The 21387-nt window shown below is 48.4% G+C and overlaps 1 protein-coding gene across 2 annotated transcripts in view; it reads left to right on the top strand.

The window, feature by feature from the left end:
* LOC149858313 (gamma-aminobutyric acid receptor subunit alpha-3) overlaps positions 1-21387 on the top strand; it is a 192625-nt gene that overhangs the window by 32055 nt on the left and 139183 nt on the right. Inside the window, exons 2-3 of one of the 2 annotated variants that reach the window (XM_090059539.1) lie at positions 5519-5654; positions 17470-17591. In XM_090059539.1, the coding sequence (XP_089915665.1) occupies positions 5566-5654; positions 17470-17591 (211 nt within the window). In that variant the 5' untranslated portion in view covers positions 5519-5565. Of the gene's footprint in view, positions 1-5518; positions 5655-17469; positions 17592-21387 lie in introns of those variants that run through there. The other variant, XM_090059540.1, reaches the window with a different exon arrangement.

Below are 21387 nucleotides of genomic sequence, written 5' to 3'. Positions count from 1 at the left end.
TGGCTGGCCTGGTGGGAGCAACAGGCAGCTTTCCCCTCGACTCAGAGTGGTGGGACATGGGGAAGGTATGCATCTGGCTTTTTTGCCGCAGCTACACTCAGGGGCACACCTGGCAGAGAGAGGTGGTCCGGGGGCAGCTGAAGCAGGAAGTGGTGAGGTGACTGGCCACCAACCCAACCAACCCGTCCCTCTGTGAAGAGTGTTGGGAGAGGTGGGAAGAGCTTCATGCTCTGGACAACCACCACATCCATGGTGTGTTTGTCTGCTCATGCTTCCAGCTCCTTCAGGAGATGAACCACAGCTCTCACTTCTATGCCCTGGAGAGGAGACAGGGGGCCAAGAAGTATGACACCTGCCTTCTGGCAGGTGACAGCACCCCCCTCACAGATCCAGGTGAGATGTGCTAGCATGCGGTCCTTCTAAGAAGAACTCTTCTCCCTGGATGCAACTGATGCCGAAGTCTGTCAGGCCCTGGGACTGGCTGGAGGCTCCTCTTACTTTGGCTTAGTTTTTGGCCTGAAGCCTGGCAATAAGGCACTGGGCATCGACAGGTTGCCCGTGGAGTTCTACCAGGCCTTCTGGGATGTCCTGAGCCCAGACTTTGCTGCGGTCTGGGCCAAATCTGAGGGAGGTGGGGATTTCCCCCTGTCATGCCAGAGGGCCATGCTGACCCTCCTGCCGAAGAAGGGGGATCAGCATGACCTAAAGAGCTGGTGTCCCACGTCCCTACTCTGCATGGACTACAAGGTGGCAGTGAAGGCCATTGCACTGCACCTGTGATCGGTGCTGATGGATGTGATCACATGGTGCCCGGATGTTCCATCTTTGATAACCTGTACCCAGTTCAGGACCTCCTGGAGCTAGCATGCTGGGAGGGCCTGTCTTTTGCCCTCCTATCCCTGGACAAGGAGAAGGCATTTGAAAGAGTGGATCACGGGTATCTCACAGGCACACTGCAGGCCTTTGGCTTCTGGCCCTGTTTCATGTGGGCTCACCAGGTACTGTACATTTCTGCAGATTGTTTGGTCAAGCTCAACTGGACCCTGATGGAGCCCATCCCATTCAGGAGAGGGGTGCATCAAGGCTGCCTGCTGTCAGGCCAGCTGTACACCTTGGCCCTCGAGCCCTTCCTTGTTCTCCTGCAGAAGCGGGTGGTGGGGTTAATGCTCCGGGAGCTGGCAGTGCAACTGGTCCTGTTGGCATATGCTGACAGTGTACTCCTCACAGTCCAGGACTCAGGAGACCTGCCATGCACTGTACTTGGCAGCCTTCTCTGCCCAGGTCAACTGGGACAAGAACTTTGGCCTGGCGGTGGGTGATGGGTGGCAGGTGGGGTCACTCCCACCTGCACTTTGGGATCCACTGGAGTGTGGGTTTGCTCTTCTACTTTGGGTCTACCTGTCCACCACAGACCCTTCCCCTGCCAGAGAACTGGCATCAGCTGGAGGCAAGGGTGATGGAGCAGACCTGGGCATGGGCAGGGCTTCTGAGATATCTCACTCTGTGTGGGAGAATGCTGGTGCTGAATGAGTTGATCCTGTCCATGCTCTGGCACTGCTTACACACCCTGCCTGAGTCCCCTGAGGTCCTGGTGGGACTGCAGAGACAGGCACCAGAGTTTTTCTTGCCAGGAAAACTCCAGTGCAGAGGACTTTCTCTGCAGAGGTCCCGAGCCTCCCTTTACAGGATGGCACCAGGGCCTGGTTTGCCTGTGCAGCCAGGTCCTGGCATTCTTCCTTCAGGCCCTTTAGCAACTGATATACAGTGTCGGTAACCACGCAGCATGGGGTCATCTGGGGCTTGCTTTCCTCTTCCACTTACGGGGGCTCAATATGACTGGCAGCTCCGTGGCCTGCAGGGCTGCCAGATTTCTACCAGGACCTCCTCCAGGCCTGGAGGCTGGTCCCTACCTCCAGGTCCCCCACAACAGTCACCCTGGGCACCAAGCTGCTCATCAAACCCCTCCTCTGGAACCCCCAGCTGGAGGTGCCAACAGCAGAGGCGTCCCGGTTGTGACAGAGGTTAATCCTGGCTCATGTCACCCATATAGGAGACCTCCTGGACTACGATAGGTAGAAGTGAGTGGACCCCACTGCTCTGGCCCAGTGCATGCATCTACCCACAACATGTACAACCTGCCGTCTGTCCCAGGAGGTGAAATCTGCCCTACCTCCCAATGCCCTTGCCTTTGACTAGTTCCTGCATGATGGTCCCCGCCCCCCCACAAGTCCTCCAGCCCACTGGAGTTTGTCATGGGGCCGGTGCCTCACCTGGCCTCACAGCACTTCCCACTCCACCACCTGAGCTGGCTGGAGGACACCAGACCAATCTGCTTTTCCACCATCCATTGCTGCCACCTCTACACACTTGTGCACTGCACTGTCCGTCATGCCTTCCTTGCATCCTACCCAGACACCAAGTGGGAGGAACTGCTCAGCAAGGACATGGCTGGGGCACCCCAGTGGCTGAGTCTGTACTCCACCGTCATCTAATGGGCCACTGGGGACCTCAGCTGTTGGCTCCTTCATGGAGCAATCACGATGGGCATGTATGTGGTGAACTTCATGGACACCCCGGTCTCCTGCCCCTTCTTCAGGCAGAAGGAGACCCTGGTGCACATGACCCTTGAGTGTGCCAGGCTGCAGCCCCTCCACCTGGTTAAATTTCACCGCCACTTTTTTGTTTTTGGTCCCCCCATCCATGGCCCCACCAAGTCCCAGGACCTCCTGGTCAACCTCCTCCTGCCCTTAGCTAAATGGGCCCTGTTCTTGACCAGGAAGGAGGCTCTGGCCGGGAAGGCTCCCGGAGGCTGCAGGGTCACTTTTCTCTCACTTGTCCATACACTTTTCTGCACAGAGCACCAGTGTGCAGTATCCACCAGCTCCTTGGATGCCTTGAGGGTACAGCCCAGGGGGCTCTGCTCGGTGTCCCTCTCAGGCGCACTTATTTTCATGTTTTGACCCTTTGACTTTCATGACACTCCTATCCTGTTTTTTTTTATTAGTTGTCCCAACTTTTTTGTTGTAGCATTCACCCATTAGCCCCCATACAATAGGGACTAGTAGTTAGTTGCATGGGCCTTAGGGTGCTCAGTATTTCAATGTTACAAATAGACAGGAACTTTTGAGACCCAGCCACTTGGTATCAGGGGACACTAGCCCCTTGTGTCAGCTAGACTGCTGAAGCAGCATACCAAATTCACTTTTTAAAATACCCCCAAATCCACATTCTTCCACAATTAGAAGAGAGAGAGAGAAAGAGAGAGGGATTGATCAGATGGGCAATGTTTTATTGCTATATTTACAATGTTAAAGAAATTTGGAAGCCTACCAGTGTCTCTAGCATCATAAGAAAATAAATCCTAAATATCTATATGTTTTAATGTTTGCTTTTGGTTTCCTTATCACATGGTGGGTGTGTGATGGGGGGATGTGGGGTTTGCAGGCGGGGGTGGGAAGGGAGGTGGGGGGATTTGGGTTGGTGTGGAGGGATGCGGGGGACGTGAGTCAGTGTGTGGGTAGGTGTGTGGGAACTGTGGGTGTGGAGGCTGCTTAGGAGGGATGGGTCCCTACATGAATGGTGTGTGCCCCTGGTAGCTGGTGGGGCACAGAGATGCTGGTGGTGGCAATAAGCGGGGAGCTTCTGCAGACACCACTGGTGCTGTTGGTGGTGACAGCGGGGTGAGCACCTACTGGTGATTGGCAACCACCCACAGACGCTGCCGGCAGTGTTGGCAGCAGCCAGCAGTGATCGCTGACTGCCCTCAGACACTGCTGCCAGTGGGGGGGGGGAAGGGTGGCAAGCAGCAACCACCCAAGGGCACTGCTGATAATGTTGGCAAAACCTTTTCTGAGGCCTGGAGATGAGCAGGGGAACAAGCAGGAGGCTGGAGAATGAGCAGGGGGCTGACATCGGGGAACATCTCCAGGACATCTCCAGGGGCTCATCTGCAGCCTTCTACTCATTCTCCTGCTTGTCTCCAGCCTCCTGCTTGTTGTTCTGCTTGTCCAAGGCTGGAGATGAGCAGGAGAATGAGGAGGGGGCTGGAGATGCTCAAGAGGCTGTAGGCAAGCCACTGGAGATAAGCTGGAGACTTCCCCTGTTCTATCCAGCCTCCTGCTCCTTCTCCGTTACTGCTCGTGGGTGTGGGGGGACTGGGGCAGCAAATGGAAGGCTGGAGCAATGAATGGGAGGTACGGGAACAAGCGGGGGAAGGTGGAATGAGCGGGGAGTGGGGGGAACGAAAGGGGGAATCAATGGGACCTGGGGGAATGAAAGGGAGATGGAGGGAATGAACGGGGAGTGGGGAAAGGAATGGGGAGTTCGGGACAGGAACAGGGGCTGGGGCCAGGCAGGGCCTCCCCCAAGGTCCCCTCCCCCCTTCTCCAGCCTCCCAACCCCCTACTTGTCTAACAAGAAGCGCACCAGGTCCCTGGAGCTTGCACCGATGCCTCCCCAGCAAACAGCATGCTTCAGCATGGGGGAATGGGCCAACCACAGAAACACTCTGGCTGGCTACCAGAGTGTCTCTATGGAGGATCAAGCCTCTGGTTGCCTCAAGATATGGTCCAGGACTGTGACTTTTTCCTCCCAGGGTATTGTTTGACCCCTACAAATTTGCAGTGCAGGGAATATTTTTCTGTTTCCACACGTGCCTCTTGCAGCATCTGAAGGGGTTTGAGATGCTTGTCTGGACACGCCCAAAGAGCACATTTTAACGTCTGTGGAAAGCAGCAGACTACTCCCAAGGTCAGGGATGTGCAAAGACTCTCTGGGGAGAATGGAGAAGTAGACACTGGCTGCTTTTCCTGCATAGACTTCTGCCCACCTTGCTTCAGAACTTACCTGGTACCTACTCCTCACTGTGCTGTTCAAAAGCAAATGGTAGTGGCTGCAGATTGGGGAAGCACCTATGTACCTCAGGGATAATTCCCGGGGTTGTCATATGATAATACTGAATCACATCCCTACACTTACATGGCGTCAGAGTGATGTGGAGTCTGGATTATTGAGTGAGGTGCTTATCTAAGTGGGTACTAGTGCAGGGGCTTACCACTCTGTACTTGGATGACAAATTTTAGGCACTTGAAATATTAGTCTGAGTGACTTCCCCAAAGCTACCAGAGAGGTGGTATTAGATCAGGGCGGGATCCCCTGCTGACTCTCTTTCATAGTCTACAACATGTTGCCTTTCACACTGCTGCACTGCCTCTCCTCATGACCCAAAATCTCACTGGTTGCTCAGCAAAGGGGCTGGCTTTTGTCATTTCCAATAATTCTGCTACCAGCAGTAGCATGGCTGGCAGTGTCCTTCATAGCCATAAACTGATACAGGGTTTCTGGGAAAAAAACAAAACAAAGAACTTGTAACCACATTGTATGCTTAATCCCATAGTCTGCTTCTGAATACCTGTATACAGAGGAGGGGAAAATTGTGACAAGCTTTCATCTTAGTAAGTAAAGTCCTCTTCTCTTTCTTTTTTCCCCTGTCTGTTCCAACCCCTTCCTGTCCTGTCAGGTCTCAGAGACTCTCCTGCTCCCAACTTCTGCATCTTGACGACCGACATGGCACTGACACTACCAGGAACTGTTCCCCTCTGTATTGTCAGCCTTGGAATTCTACTTGTGGCGTGTGTGGTCCCTGCTGAAGCTGGGTAAGATGGCACAAAATCTTTAACAAAGCAGTAGGAGTCCCCTCTCACTTTGCTGGAAATAGTGCAATGTAAGGTTCCCACAGCCTAATCTCACTTCACTTGGAATATTCCAGCACAATCTGGAAGAAAGGCCACTCTGAGCTTTTCTTCGAGTAGTGCAGTATAAACTGAGAATTTGTTCACTTTCTTTCTGACCAAACCTTATGTATTTGTAATAGTCATGTGTCTTTAAGGCATGCTATATATGATAATCTTGAATATCTATCAGAATGATGAGGCAACCATCTTCCATCTTACTTCTCAATAGGTCTGCATACTTTTCTTATTCACATGAAATATTCCAGCAAACCAAAAATGTTCCTTACTTTCCTCACGATGTCTTGCACTGGGATGCCTCACTCCCTTGTAGCCATAGGTGACTGATTATATTAACATTATTTGAGCTGCTAGAGCTAGGGGTAGGTCAGCATTTTTATGACAAAAACCAGTTTTCTAACTTGGTTCATGCACAATCTACTCTTGGCTAAAGTTTTGCTCATATGAGGTCAAAGGGATCATATGAGTGATCCCTTTGCTTCCTTTACAAAATTGAGCAAGTTACATTGACTTAGCTGTGTAGCTGCCAGAAGTTAATAACTGGGAAAAAAAACCACTTTGATTTTTAGATGAAGCTCCCCAGTTTGGCTAATGATTCCTGGTCTTGGCTAGTACTGCTACTCTCTGCCCTTAGCCGGAAATCCACGATCTGGAACAATATTAGTCGTGCTTGCTTTCTTGGATTTGTGCATTGATTCTGAGCAGAGAAAACAAACACCCATTTTTTCACAATTAGCCATCTGTAAAATCACATCACCCTGTAGTCCAGCATCAGCAGGGCCCTAGAAACATCTCCCAGGTAACTCTCTGTGGCTGCCATTCAGCATGTCAGGATGGATCCCTTTCCAGAAAAAGGGAGACCTGGCTTAGTCCATGTTGGAAAATGAGGTGAGTAAAATTCCCTGTGGTGATGTATCTACAAAATGTACTGTTACAATGTTGGATAGAGGCTTCCAAGAAGCATCTAGTACAGGCTTGTTCAACATATGGCCTGCGGGCCACCATGCGGCCCGCCAAGCCATTTTCTGAGGTCTGCGGTGCTGCGACAGGAAACGAAAGTAAACACTGTTTACTTTCGTTCCCACCCGTTGTCCCTCCTCCAGCCCCTCAGCAGATTCCTAATGGCTGCTGAAGGGCTGGGGATGGGACAAGGTTCCCACACGCACCGCGTCAGCTTCATGTTGCCGATACGGTGTGACTCCTCCCCTCCCCCTTCATTTCACGGTGTCCCTTCCTCACCCCACCCCTCCCTTCCTCATTTGCATGCCAGCTCCTCCCCTCTCCCACACTGCAGGGTTTCCATTCCTAGCCCCGCTCCTCCCTTCCTCATTTGCATGCCGGCCCCGCCCTGCGCCCGTCCCCGCTGGCCACGTGGGCTGGAGCAGGTCGCAGCGCAGCGGGGGGGCGGGCACAGGGGGCATGGATGCTGGCTCGGAGGGATGCTGCGGCTGGGCCTGTGGAAGATCCTGCTGCTGCTGTGGCTGTCAGGGCCGGAAGCCAGTGCTGCTCCCACCTCCCTGCATCCCCCCACGCCTGCAGACATCATGCTGGGGATGGTGAGTTAGGGGCCCAGGGAAGACAGGGACCCCTGCCGCTTGGGCTCGGGCTCGGGCTGCCCTGGGGGAGAAGGAGGAAGGGGGTGTGCCTGCATATCCTGCACCCCCCTGTAGAGTTCTCATCTGTCCCCCTGGCTGCTGAGCCCAGGCATGCAGGTGTGGGAGCATCCTTGAGGCCGCCCAGGTGGCAGGGATGACATGGCGGGGTCAGGGGGCACCCCTTGACCCCTGTGCCCCCAGGCCACGGCCAGACTGGACAGGCCACATGAGTGCCCGCTTCTGCCAGCCCACTGGGTTATAAAAAGTTCATGATCTGGCTCCACATTCAAAAAGGTTGGACACCCCATATCTAGTACATACGTCTAGCAGAAGTATTCAGTTTCATGAATTTCTGTGTGGCCATCATATGTTCATTGACACTTAATCCATGTATATGCATGCCATATGCCTTCATTATCACAAAAATGTGCTCTCCACACATTTACATGTGTATGTGTGTGCTGGTATACTTGCTTGCATTTATTTTTACATCTACAAGTTCATAGCCACATATAAATCTTAAAGAGTTCTTTCCAGAACCACCCATCCTATACTTTAAACAATCACTGAACCTCACCAGCCAAATGGATCCAGACCATGCCAGGACAAGAAATGTAAAACCTCCCAACACATCTCAAATACTCTCACAATAACTACACCCCACAACAGAACCATCACCATTCCTGGATTACAGAAATATAATATAGCTCATCCAGTGCACTAAATGCTGTGATGAGAAATATGTAGGTGAAACCAAACAAAAACTGCATATCAGAATGAACACACACCAAAAATCCATCAGATACAAAAATACCTAATTACCTGTGAGTGCACATTTCTCACAAGACTAATACTCTCTCTCCAGTCTCTCAGTTCTAATCCTCAAAGGGAATTTACAAAATACCTTTTGTAGGTGAGCCAACAAACTTCATTTTATAAATGTACTGGATACAAAAATTCATGGACTAAATATAGACATTGGATTTATAATGCATTATAACTTACCTGCCATCCAGTAACCCCAGGTAACATCTCTACATTTTACCAGCTACATTTTATCACCAGGGCAACGTTTCCCACTTTCTCTCTGCATCTATCTGTCTCACACCTATTGTCTCCTACTGCTTCTGATCCTCACTACCATGCATTTTGCATTTTCACAGACCTGAATTTTGTATATTAGCTTCTATTCCACCATGGGAAACACAAAACACCAGCAGACTCTCCCTATGCCTAAAAAAGGGCGTTTGTACCCAAAAGCTTGCAAAGAACAATTTTTCCAACTGTTTAGTTAGTCTACTAAAAGATATCACATTTACTAGGGCTGTGCGAAGCTTCAGTCCCTCATTCAATTCAGTGGAGATTTGACCCAATCTGGTGGCTGAATCTCCAAATCTGAATCAAATCAGAGTACCCTTTAATCTCTCTGAATCGAATTGGAACTCTCCAATTCAATTTGGAAAGATTCAGAGATTCGGACATAGACACAGCTTTAAATGTTTTTTCTATATACCTCTAGGTAGCAGGGGCTCATGAGTGCTGAGATGCTGGGGAGCATGAAGTGTCCCACAGAAGGACAGGGTGGTCCCCAGCGCACTCAGCAGCAGACTCAGAAGTGGACCAGAAGCACTTCTGGTCCACTTCTGGGTCTGCCGGGGAGTGCTTGGGGGCGCTCCCCAGCACTCCCCTCCCACTTGGCGACTGGTGTCTCCTGGGTCTGGGGGGGCACTCAGGGTCCTCCTGTGGCTGATCATTGAGTCAGGGGGGTCCTGGGAGGCCTACCATTGCATTCCCCGGCAGACCCGGAAGTGGATCAGAAGTACTTCTGGTCCACTTCTGGGTTTGCCACCAAGCATGTGGAGGCCCCCCTCCCACACACACACTCCTGCAGGATGCTCCATGTGCCCCAGCATCTCAGCATTCACAAGCCACACTGGTACCTTGAGGTATATAAAAACAACTTTTAAAGCTGTGTCTATTTTCAAATCACTGATTCTCCGAATTACCATCAAAACTTCAGATCTGGATTCAGCCAAATTGAATCAGAGACAGTGATCCGTATCAACGAACCAAATCACTGTCCCCAGTTTGGGTCAAATCTGAATCAAATAGGGCCCACTTTGTACACCCCTAACAGTTTTCCAAAGAAACTTGTTACCCACATATACAATTGTATACCTGTATACAAGCCTACATGTATGTGTGCACTTTTCATGCCCACATGCAAGTATGTATGTACATAAGGTATAAGAAAATACCAGAGTGCACACACAAATAAAAGTGTGCACCTGTGTGCAAGCTGGCTATTTTCCTCAACACAGTTAAACCAACAAGCTGACAGGCTCCTTCTCAATGGCGTCATACAAAATTCTCCTCCTCAAGCTGCCTGACTGTAATCATACCCCTTTTCTCTAAGCTGTGGTGAAAGGCTTGTGCTTTGTTCTTTGACATTGTAAATAGGGTTCTGAGGAATAGCCAGAATACTTGCTGAATAGCTACTTCTCAAACAGCAATATCTTGGCACTTTCATCACAATGATTACTGGTCCTTACGAGGTACAGTAAACTGCTTGTGTGAACTTTCATTTCATTTCCATTTTTTTTCTTATGATAAAACCATCCATTTGTTTGTGCTGGGATATCATTGTAATAGAAAAGCTGACAGACTCGTGGTGATAAGGGCTGCAGCAAGGACTGCTATAATTTAAAGTGAGTCTGTGGGTGTGAACTCCATGTTCTCCTGTTTTCTCTGTTCTGGGTATCTGGATGTTCATTTGTCATGAAGTCCTCCTGCATTTTGCTGAAAAGAGTTGCTTAAGTGTGGGTGTGGAGCTATGTTCTAGGAGCCCTGCTGCACTGTGCTTGTTATCTAGGCAGTCTGTGGCTGGCATTTCTTCATGCTAATCCTCCCAGGAACTACACTAACCTTTGTTTTACCTGTGCTCATTACAGATACCAGTTCCCTCCTGGTGCACACAGAGGAAGTATTATCTTGTGGCCTTTGTTCTTCATCATAGGTCCAAATCTGACCCTATCTCATTCTGATCTTGTGCTACCCTGCAGAGCACTTCCACTTGTTACATGCACAGATCCTCCTCTCCCTGTACAGACTTGCCCTCACCTAACATTGTCATACTTTCTCCCTTGTCTCCATTTCAGAACCTGTTCCTTTCCAATCCAAGAAGGCAAGTTCCGAGAAATCTATGGTGCCCTCTTCCCCACCTTGTGCTCTGGCTGCAAAGTCAAAAGTTTGGCATGTAGACCTCATTTTCACTTCTCTCCTCCCTGAACCCCTCCTCTCGGTATGCTGCTTTCTTCACAGAATCTCTTAAGGAAGATGTAAATTTCACAGTATTCACGTCTGAACCAAAATTTTGATCAAATAAAGCAAACCAAGTGCAAAATTAATCAAAGAGTTTTTTAGCAGTTCCTAATGGAGTACAGCCAGGAATCTCTTAAAAGTCTATCCTATCTCACCGAATAATAAATTTTAAACAGCTTCTTTTAAAAAACCATACATGATTGCTAGCTCTTATTAGCATGTTATATATCCATAAGTTATAGGAAGACTGAGCACACCAGCAGACATTGATATATATGGTTAGGAGACATGGTTATGTACACATTATTGAATGCTGGTGTAATTGATTATCCACTTATTAATGCAGCCATTTACTATAGATGATAAAAATCAGAACTTTTGTCCTACAGACAATTCAGAAATTTTTGAATTTGTTTTTCCCCCCAAATCCAGACAAAAAAACCTAAATAAAATCTCTTTGTGGAATGGAAGCCTCCACAAGCTTCATTTTGACCTTTCTGATAAAACCAAACTGTGTTGACAATTCTGAATTATATGTTTAATCCCTTTTGGTTGGAATTTGCTCGGCTGATACCTTTAGAGCTGCTGTGGTGGTTATAGAAACTGTAGGTTAAGTGCCTGACTCTCACTCTCCTCTTTGGGCTGGGCATCCTGGCTGGATACTATTTCCCCTTATGGTTCAGGTTGGTCCAAGGACAGTGAAAACAGTGAGGAACTATGGGAGATGCAGTCCAATTAGGGATTTCAGCTGTTAGAAGGGAACAGGAGCAAAATATACCTCAACGATACATTCCCAGGATGACTGCAATAGATCAAAGAGATATGGATTAATAGCACACTGATTTCAATTAAAATGCTCCAGGTAGGGTCAACAAATGCAAGTGCTTTATTTGAGTTAACCTGAACATTTTTGGTTTTGATTTTCCAATACAAACCCCCCACCCCTGAAAAAATATGCAGTAAAAAAATACTGGCTTTTGCAGAAGCTGAATTTTCTATTGAAAAAGCCAGTATCATTTTGTCACCACTGAGTAACTGTAAAAATACCTGTAACATGGGCCATGGACAGACAAACCAATTTATAAAGTTATAAGGGGAGTGACTTCTCACCTCAGCTGCTCCATGGTAATTGTTCCATTTGTTTATTCCTGTTGCATGCTAACTGGAAGTTAAACCACGGCAGCTTACTTCTGCATGGACCACCACACTGAATAATGGGTCTCAGATATGTTCAGTGCTTCTTTCTTCACTCATTATTTTCTATTTTTTTACCTGAAATCTTTATTTCCCAGCTCAGGCTTGGAACATCAAAATACGACAATTCTGTTTCTGGCAGAACTGTGGCAAGAAAAACTGTTTTTATGAGATTTTAGAGCCCACCAAAACCAACAGATCTGCCTAGTCTGACTGAGAATTACTAAGCCTAAAGATGGCTGAGAGGATCCTCTCAACCTTGTCTGTCCTGTCACTATCCAGTTTACCAGTGGTATTATCTGAGCTGGTAATAGTGTGAACTAAATTAGCCTATTTTAATGCTCATTAAAGGGTCTCTGAAAAAAACATACTATTTCATTAATGCACATTAAAATAGGCTAATGCTCATTAAGCATCACTTAAAAACCATGCTCTATAGTTAATGTGTATTAAGACCGGCTAATGCGCATTTTCCCACTACCTCACAATGGAATTAACATGCATTAATGTGCCTTTTCTAATGTGCATTCAGTACCTCTGGGCAGTTTTACACATGCTCTGGGGTGGCTCCAAGAGCCACACCAATTCTAATTAAAGCACTGCTGCATCTCAAGTTCATTCAAAGAGCTTTAGTTCAAGTGCCCCTACCACCATTTTTAAGTGCGGGGACACTGATACATGAGACACAGGAGGCTGCTGGAGTGCAGTAATTGCCATGCTCCAGCAGACTTGGTTAATAATGTCTGCTCTGACAGGTTGAAATTACAGTGCATTGGAGCAACCTCTGCACTCATGTACAGGCGCCCTCCAAAGTGAGGTCCTAAATTAATGCACATTAGGCTCCACTAATGCACAGTGCCATATTTGCATGCTTTTTTAGTGATGCTTAATGCACAGTAGACTATTTTACTGTGCATTAGTGTAACGTCATGGTTTCTTATGTGATACTTTAATGCACAGTTAAATAATCTACTGTGCATTAAAGCACATGTGTAGAGGTGCCCCGGGGGCCTTTGTACACGTTTGCACTGGCACATACATTTGTATAAACTGCAAAATACATGTCAGCACTGAGAAAATGCCAGCGTGTCAGCGCTGAGAAAAATCAAAGGTACTTTAGTTCAAAAGCACACTGCCACAATTTTCTCAGTGCTGACGTGCATTTCACCATTTATACAAATGCACGTGATGGCATACCAGGCACGTCAGCTTGCGTGTGGAGAAGACTCAATTAATCAAGTCTGCTCCAATGCACCAGATCTCCAGATCATCAGAGCAGACAAAGGTACATATATAAATGCCCAGAGGTATTAGATTTAATGCACATTAATGAATGCACATTAATGCGTGTGTAGACATGCTCAGTGATACCAAGGTGGTGGACTCAATCAGTATGCTTAGCGAGACTCAGAAAGATAAATGCATGGGGCATGTGACAGGCCAGAATGGAGTCCCACACAAGAATGCTGGGAGCTTCTAAATTCTGCTACTGCTTTATGAAAAGAAGTATAATGAAGGAAGAGGGCATTTAGTAATGCTATTTTCCATCATGGTTTCTGCACCACAAAGGGAAGCTGCACTTCCCACAAATTAACTCTAAGACTAGGGACAGACTATAGACATAAACCAGTTTAAGTGATCAGAAACTGGTTTAAACCTGTAACAGAACAGATGTTCAGTGCACATAAACCAGTTTGAAAATGGCTGAAATTGATTTGAGATAAACCTGGTTGAATGTAGTATCAGACTTAACTGATTTGGCTCAAACCAGTTTATGCAATGTCTGTCCCAGACTCCTTCCTGGTTTAAATTAAATCAGACTCCCCCAGCATCCCAGTATGCTGTCTGTGCTGGGCACGGCTCTCTGCTCCACACCAGGACTGGCCCTCCCCCTGCTCCCTGGCAGCAGCTCCAGTAGTCTCTGCACGCATCTGCCTGGCTTCTGCTCCCCGCCTCCCCTCCCCACTCTCTGCTAGGCAGGCATTCCCCTTCCCTCACAACCCCCTCCCCGTCCCTCACAGACATCTCAGAGAATTAACTAGCAGACCACATGCTGGCTGCCTCTGAGCTGTGTCACATGGGACAAAGGCAAAATCAACAGATATCTGGTAACATCTCTCTGTTTTCTTAATGGGGTGATAAACACTGAGTAGGGGTGATAAACATTCCCTGCTGAGCTATTCAGGCAAGGGGGAACGCCTCCCTAATCAGAGCATCCTGCCTGGGCCAGGCCGCCTCAGCTCAGCAATGTGAAAGAAAAGGAGGGCCGCTCTAGCACCCCCTGGCTTCTAGCCTGAGCTGCTGCAGGCATGTGCCTGCATTTCTGGGATGCCTGCCTGGTTACAAACTGATTTAGCCTAGCCAGGTAAGACTTCAGTACACAATAAAGGACAAACCTTTTCCCCTCCTCCAACAATTAACTGAGGATGGGAATAGAATGCAAGTGATACAGAAAGATGAGGAAAGGTAGACAATAAAAAAAATGTAGCAGCTTTATTGTGTAGCTGCCCTACCCACCCCTTGAAAGGGGAACCCCATTCCAAGGGGTCTGGTTTGCAGATGCACCCATATCACTGACATCCCCTAGCTACCCGCGCTGGCATCTCTCCCATTTGCTTCATTCACTCATCTTAATCAAGCCACTGCTCCCAAGTCATTAATTTTTTTCTGTTTAGCAGTAACACATTGATTTGTCAGTGCTAGAATGCAGCCCATCTGATGAGGCTCCTGCAGCACTTCTAGCAATTCATCCACTAAACCAGCCATTCATCTCTGTGCCTTGTTGTGTTTCTTCATCCATCATGCTGCATGACCATGCTTCTAAATCTTCCCTCCATACCTTCCCTCCCCTCCACCCCCCCATTTCCTTGTTGCTTCTTGCAGTGTGGTTTCACTAGTGTCTTTTTCTGCCACCATCCTCCATGCATCTCTGCATCTTTCCAGTTTTTTTCTATCTGCTTTCTCTTTTATTTAATTTGCTCTCTATCCAAGTATTGGTCCTACTGATGATTCCTGCTGGGAAAAGCTATGATTATAATTATTGAGAATACGTTCCTGGGTGACATTATTAGTCTGTCTTTTCCACTGATGAGTGTCTAAGGGCTCAATGGCCTGGTTTTCCAAGTTGATGTCATGAAGAGTTCTAGGATCTCAGCACCACTGAAAATGATGCCCTTGGTTGGCATTAAAATGCACAATTTGAAGGTTTATCTATTTCAGGATTGCAGTTTTGCATTGAAAATCTTTTGAGATGAAGCTTGTTCATGAGATTCAGTATTTTCTTTGATCCAGCTGATCAGAAAATACCATAAAAAGACTTCCTGAGGTATTTCAGCATTACTGCTTTGAATTGAAACAGGAAATCCAGAAGCAAGTGCAAATGAAATTTGATTTAAAAAAGGAAAATGCTCAACAACAAAAAAAATCACTTTCACATTTTAAATGAAAACTCAGTGACTCTTATAGCCAAAGCACTTTGCTTATTTCCAGTTCTCAGCAGTCCACCTTCTTGGAGTTGATTGCCTCTATAGAAAAGTTCTTCTGCAGTATGCATTATTCATGTCATACTGGGAGAAACCAGAAATGGAGTTACCATGTGGTCCCCAAAACCACTGCTCCTAAAACATCCTCCATTAGGGGTGCTAGGAGATTCAAGGACGAGGGAAGATGATCCTAACTGTTAGACCTCGACTCCATGCAATGCCCAATGACTAGGGAGACAATAGACCAATGCCATCACACATCACCTGCACACATTGCTCATCAACAGCTTTATTCAAAATGGGAACAGCTTTGGACTAGCTCCAACAAACCGGGGAGCCGCAGTGAACATTATTTTTTTTTCCATATTTATACACCTTGGTTTATGCTTATTAACGTTTATCCCACCTTTGTCTCTCCTTTGTTCCACCCTTAGTCATTCCCATTTTAAGCTCTGCCTCTGTTTACTGTTTACTTCATTAGCATGGAATTACCTATGCATTTCACTTATTTACATATCTTTTTGCTATGAGCACATGCTTAAGACCCTGGCGCCTCTTTTTCAGTCATTTGGGTGGACTTCAAACAAAGCCTGGAAGCTTCTGGAGGCTTCTTTATCAATCACCATTCACATTTTCATATATGTTTATCTTGGATTCTGTTACCAGTTACATATTGTCTTTTACATTCCAGTCTGTTTTTCAGTACCATGTTGTACCATCTCCACATTCCTAAGACTTCACCTCATTTACAGCATGCAGATTTACACAGACTCACTTGCTGCTTTTTTCAGAAAATGGTTGACACAGTTACGATGGCTACTTAGCATAAGCATTCATAAGCAAAATCGGCTTTATCTCCTAATGATCTATATATCTTACAACACTACTATATTGTTAAGAAAATGCTTGCCTAAGTGTCTTGCAATGTTACTTTTAACACACCATCCTGCCTTGTGGTTAGCAGCTCTGCTAGGCCACAGGTTATAGCCTTTTTATTCAGCTACAAATCCAATGCTTCCCAAGATCCAAATACTGTCACCCTAACAACTAACTAGTGGTCCTAAACTATTCCCTATACTGACTGCTGTTTTATAGAATCATAGAATCAATGAGTCGGAAGGGACCTAGACGGATCATCTAGTCCGACCCCCTGCCATGGGCAGGAAGGAGCACTGGGGGTGGCAGGGGTTGTAAGACTCCAGCCAGGTGCCTATCCAGTCTCCTTTTGAAGATTTCCAGGGAAGGTGAGAGCACCACCTCTCTGGGAAGCCTATTCCAGGCTCTGGCCACCCTCACAGTGAAGTAGTTCTTCCTAATATCTAACCTAAACCTATCCTCCCTCAGCTTGTGGCCATTGTTCCTGGTGACCCCAAGGGGGGCCCTGGTGAACAGACTTTCCCCGAGTCCCTGCTGGTGGCCCCTGATAAAGTTGTAGGCAGCCACAAGATCCCCCCTCAGTCTCCTCTTGTGGAGACAGAAGAGATTCAGGTCCCTCAGGCTCTCTTCATAGGGCTGGCCACGGAGGCCCTCAACCATACGAGTGGCCTCCTCTGGACCCTCTCCAGGTTCTCCACGTCCCTCTTGAAGTGCAGCGCCCAGAACTGGACACAGTACTCCAGCTGCGGCCTGACCAGCACCGCATAGAGGGGGAGCAAGACCTCTCTGGACCTGTTAGTGATGCCCCTGTTGATGTATGACAGGGTGCGGTTGGCTCTGCCTATTGCTTCGTTGCACTGGCGACTCATATTCATCCTGGAGTCAATCCTGACTCCAAGATCCCTCTCTGCCTCTGTGCTGCATTTTAGTTTTAGTTCATTGCTAGCACTCCATACAGCAATTTCAAATGGAATGAGCTGGAGTAGAACGGCAATGAACATTATGTAGTCAACCCTCCCTGCATTGGCTGAAGGTGGAAAGGCTGGAACTGATGTATGTGTGAGATCTCCTGCAATCATCCTCCCACATGTTATCCAATTGACAAACATATGGCATGCTTTTGTTCAAGGTCACAGAGGCAGACCACAGTATGAACAAACATCACTTTCTAAAATAAGTGCACTGAGTATTTGAAGAATAAGTTACTAGTCTAATTATTTTTCATCCCTTTTCCTTCTCTCAACATGGCAGGCTGTCTCAGAAACATGGTCCAGATATTGCTGATGACAGCAATGACAACATCACCATCTTCACGCGCATTCTGGACAGGCTGTTGGATGGGTATGACAACAGACTGAGACCTGGGCTTGGAGGTCAGTTTAACTGTGGGGACTTAATTTTTTTTCACTGAATGGATTGAGGAATAAGTGGCTAAGACTGCTTATTTCCAGTCATAACCAACCTGGCCATCTTGGGAAGACCTGTTCAAGGAACAAAGGAATAATTCATTTTTTCAAAGTCCAGAAATGTGAAGTCTTATAAAATGCCTTTAGCATAAGTATGGCATAATATAATATGGCAGGGTTGTGAGTGAGATAAGGGACATAGCCAGTGAAGAGGGCTGCACTGGTAAGATGACAGTGTTATTTCGTAAGTCAAGGATACCTGGATAATTTCTAAGGGGAAAGGAAGATCAGAAGGATATAATTCTTGCAAAGAAGATGGCTTCTCTCAAGTAAGGGTCTCTACTGCAATTCAAAGCAATAGGTTTCAACTGAAGTGCCCCAGAAATGCAGAGAATAGATGAGTACATCCTTATCCTACAGCCAGCTTTCCCCATAATATTCAGTGCAGGAAGAAGGAGGCGAGCGTGGGGCAGCCGTAAATAATCCTACAGCCAGAAGGCTTGTACCAGGCTCTCACAGGATTGCAGTGGCCGCAATCTCATCCCATAGACCACTGCTTTGGTATTGTTTCTTACAACACCCACTGGGTGTGTCTACACAAGATGTTATGTTGCTGTAGCAATAAGTTATGGTGATGTACTTCATCACTATGGTGATGTAGGATTGGCTAAATGTGATACTGCAGCTACATCACTGTAGTGATGATCTATGCCACCGTAGCTTGTCACTACAGTGACACAGGGTCAGAAATGACCTGTGCACTGCTGGTACTGCACAGACATTTAGCACCTGCTAAAACAAATGCTAAATGACCAATGGTGATGGGTAGGGTTTGAACGCAGGTGCATGTGCACCCCGTGAGCATGGTGGTGCACCCCCTACAAAAAGATGCCAACACTGCTGCACCTCCAGGTAGTCACCACTTGCTCCCCCACCCCCGCAACTCCAGCTGGCTACCACTTCCACTACCAGCAGTGTCTGCAAGTGGTCGCCAACCACCAGTTGGTACTCACCACCCCTTTCCCCCACTGCCAACAGCACCGCAGCTGCCTGCACGAGCTCCACGCTTACTGTCTCCATTCTCCCACTGCCGCCAGCACCACTGCCATCTGCTGGACGTCACTGTGCCCCCCCAGCCATCAGGGGCACATGGGGCTCATGTAAATAACTGTGCAATTGGTATTGCACAGTCAAGGACACATGTAGACCCATGCCCACTGAGTCTGAGTTCTGCTGAGTAATGTTATGCAACACTCAAGCTATCCATTTCTCCTCCAGCTTGCCCTACTGAAGGATGCTGGGAGTAAGTTAAATCATTGACTCACTCTGCACTTCTTATGGGCACTTGTTCTAGTAAAACCTGGCACTGGACCATCTGTGATATCCATTCCCCAATATCCATTGCTCTTACTTCATTCATTACAGCCACTTCTTCTGGGAGTAGCTTTGCATCAAACAATGCTGGGTCTCTTCTCTGCTCTGCTTTGATCTCTTTGGCCTTCTACTTGGGAGCATCAGATTCCCCTTTTCCAATACTGAACCTTAAAATGTCAGCCCTAACTTGCCTCTCCCACTCATGTGATGCTATTGCATACCTATACCTCTCCAAAAGTCCCTTGGCCCCAAGCAGAGATTATCCAAGTGCTTTCTGATCAGCTTTTCTACCTTTAAAAACCTGTCTTATATCCTAGCTCATGTACTCAAGAGCTCATGTACTCCCATGGAATTAACCACAGTCTCTTCCTGGAGTGGGGGCTGGGAGTGGGCCCAGTGGTGGCTGCCCTGGGAGTGGTGACCACGTGGGGGCTAGGGTGAATGTTGGGGTGGCCAGAGCCTCCTCAGAGCATCACCACTGCAGAAGCAGTCTGCCCTGCTGCCTCAGCACACAGCTACCGGGGAAGACAGCAGAGCACAGTGCTGTGGCAGGGGCAGTGCTGGGGGGCTGTGGCCATCCCCAACATTCCCCACTGATTGCCTGATGGGCCCTGATGGCCCCTGCTTGCTGCCCACCAGCAGGGAGGCAAAAATGGTGCCAAAATTAAAACCACGGCTTTCTCTCCCCTGCTGATGAGCGAGTAGCAAGCAGAGCCCTGATCAGCACCAAACCCTGGGCTGACCCTGCCCCAGGCATTCATCAGCATATGGGTGCATGGGGTGGCGCAAATGTGTGCGTTGGGGGGGTGGATGTGCAGGGTGGGTTGAGCGGTGGATGCAGATGCTCAGGGGTGGCGGCGCACATGTGTGTGTCAGGGGTCGGGCACGGGGTGGGTTCAGCAATGGGTGCTGGTGCATGGGTGTGGCACACATATGTGTCAGGGGTGGGGGTGGGTTGAGTGGTGGGTGCTGGTACATTGGGGTAGTACGCATGTGTTGGGGCATGTGTCTATGCACAGTGGGCAGGAGATGCCCAGCCCAACAGGGAAGTCACAGCTAGGCAGTTCGGGGCTCCAGCAACAGCTCCTGGCCCCTTCCTCCAAGGGCTCTACCTGCCCGGCCTGGAGCAATGAGCAGCCCCCGTGGGAGGCTGGCCCAGCCCAGCTGAGTCCACAGGAAAGGTGCTTAAGCTGGAGTTTGGGGGGCAGCAGCTGGTCCTGTCTGGCACCTGCTGCCTCGTGCTGTCCCCGCACTACCAACTTCCTGGGAGGGGCAGTGGGGGCAGCAGGACAGGAGTAACCACTGGGGTCCAGGGGCTGAGGAGCACTGGGCATTGGGGCACAGCCCTGTGGGGGCCTGGCAGGGCTGCCTGGTGGCATGGGTAGGTGCAGGGCATGGGGCTCCCCATGTGGGGAGCACCACTGGGAGGAGCCGGGGGCAGCAGGATGGGGGCTGCCCTGAGCCAGCGGGGCAGTGCCTGGGGCCTGGCCATGGCTGGACCCACCCACACTCCATGGGCCCAGGCCCTGCCCTGGCCTCCCTGCCCTCTGCGTGCCCCCCTCCCCCCACCCCCTCCCGGCTTCACCCCCTCACAGCCCAGGGCACAGGGAAGAGGGGGGCAAGGTCTTGTAGTACAGCTCCGCTGTAGCCACAGGGCTGGATGCTTAGTAGGGGCATCTGGGCTCATGCATTAATTTGCCTATGCCAAAGGAAGGCACTAACTAAAGCAACATAAAGTACTAATTATTCATTATCCCTGGAAACATACAATGATGGATAGACAAATTGCCAGATTTTTGCCATTGACACAATATTTTGTAGGTAGCAGTAGCTCATTAATACAGAGTGAAATCTCATTAGAAAGCTCCAGGCAGAGATAGCCAAGGTCAGACCTTTTGAAACAGAGTTGAAACGGGTCAGCTCATTTCCCTTTTGCCTCTGGGATGTGAGTTGACTGGAACGTGGAGAAGCCTGGAATCTGGAAAACCACAAATAACCTAGCCCTGTTGGCAGCCACCGTTCAGGGCATGTCTGGAATATCAGAGGCTGCGCCTGCTTACACTTGAAGTGCACACGTAGAGCTGGAGCTGGCCCAGGTCTGACAAACAGGTTTACAGCCACCATGTGGGGAAGACCTTGCAATGCCTGTTATAGCTTTTCCTAGTTCACATTGACTTTGTTACTCCTGTTAGATTACTAACTTTAACATTTAGTGCCAAAAAATAAAGCTTATAGGTGAGCACATTACTTCCTGGAAAACTAATACACCTAAGATAAGTGCCCTCACATCAACCACTAATCTAACTGCAGCTGCAATGTAGCTGCTGAAGAGGAAGCATTTGTGGGACTTTTCATTCTTCACTGGTGCTTCTGCTCAATGTCTTTGCAA

The sequence above is a fragment of the Crocodylus siamensis genome, chromosome 8 (assembly GCF_052110815.1).
Source record: "Crocodylus siamensis isolate JL-2025a chromosome 8, ASM5211081v1, whole genome shotgun sequence".
Lineage (NCBI taxonomy): Eukaryota > Metazoa > Chordata > Crocodylia > Crocodylidae > Crocodylus > Crocodylus siamensis.
Note: the sequence above shows the minus strand (reverse complement) of the source record. Positions and strands in the feature narration are given on the sequence as shown.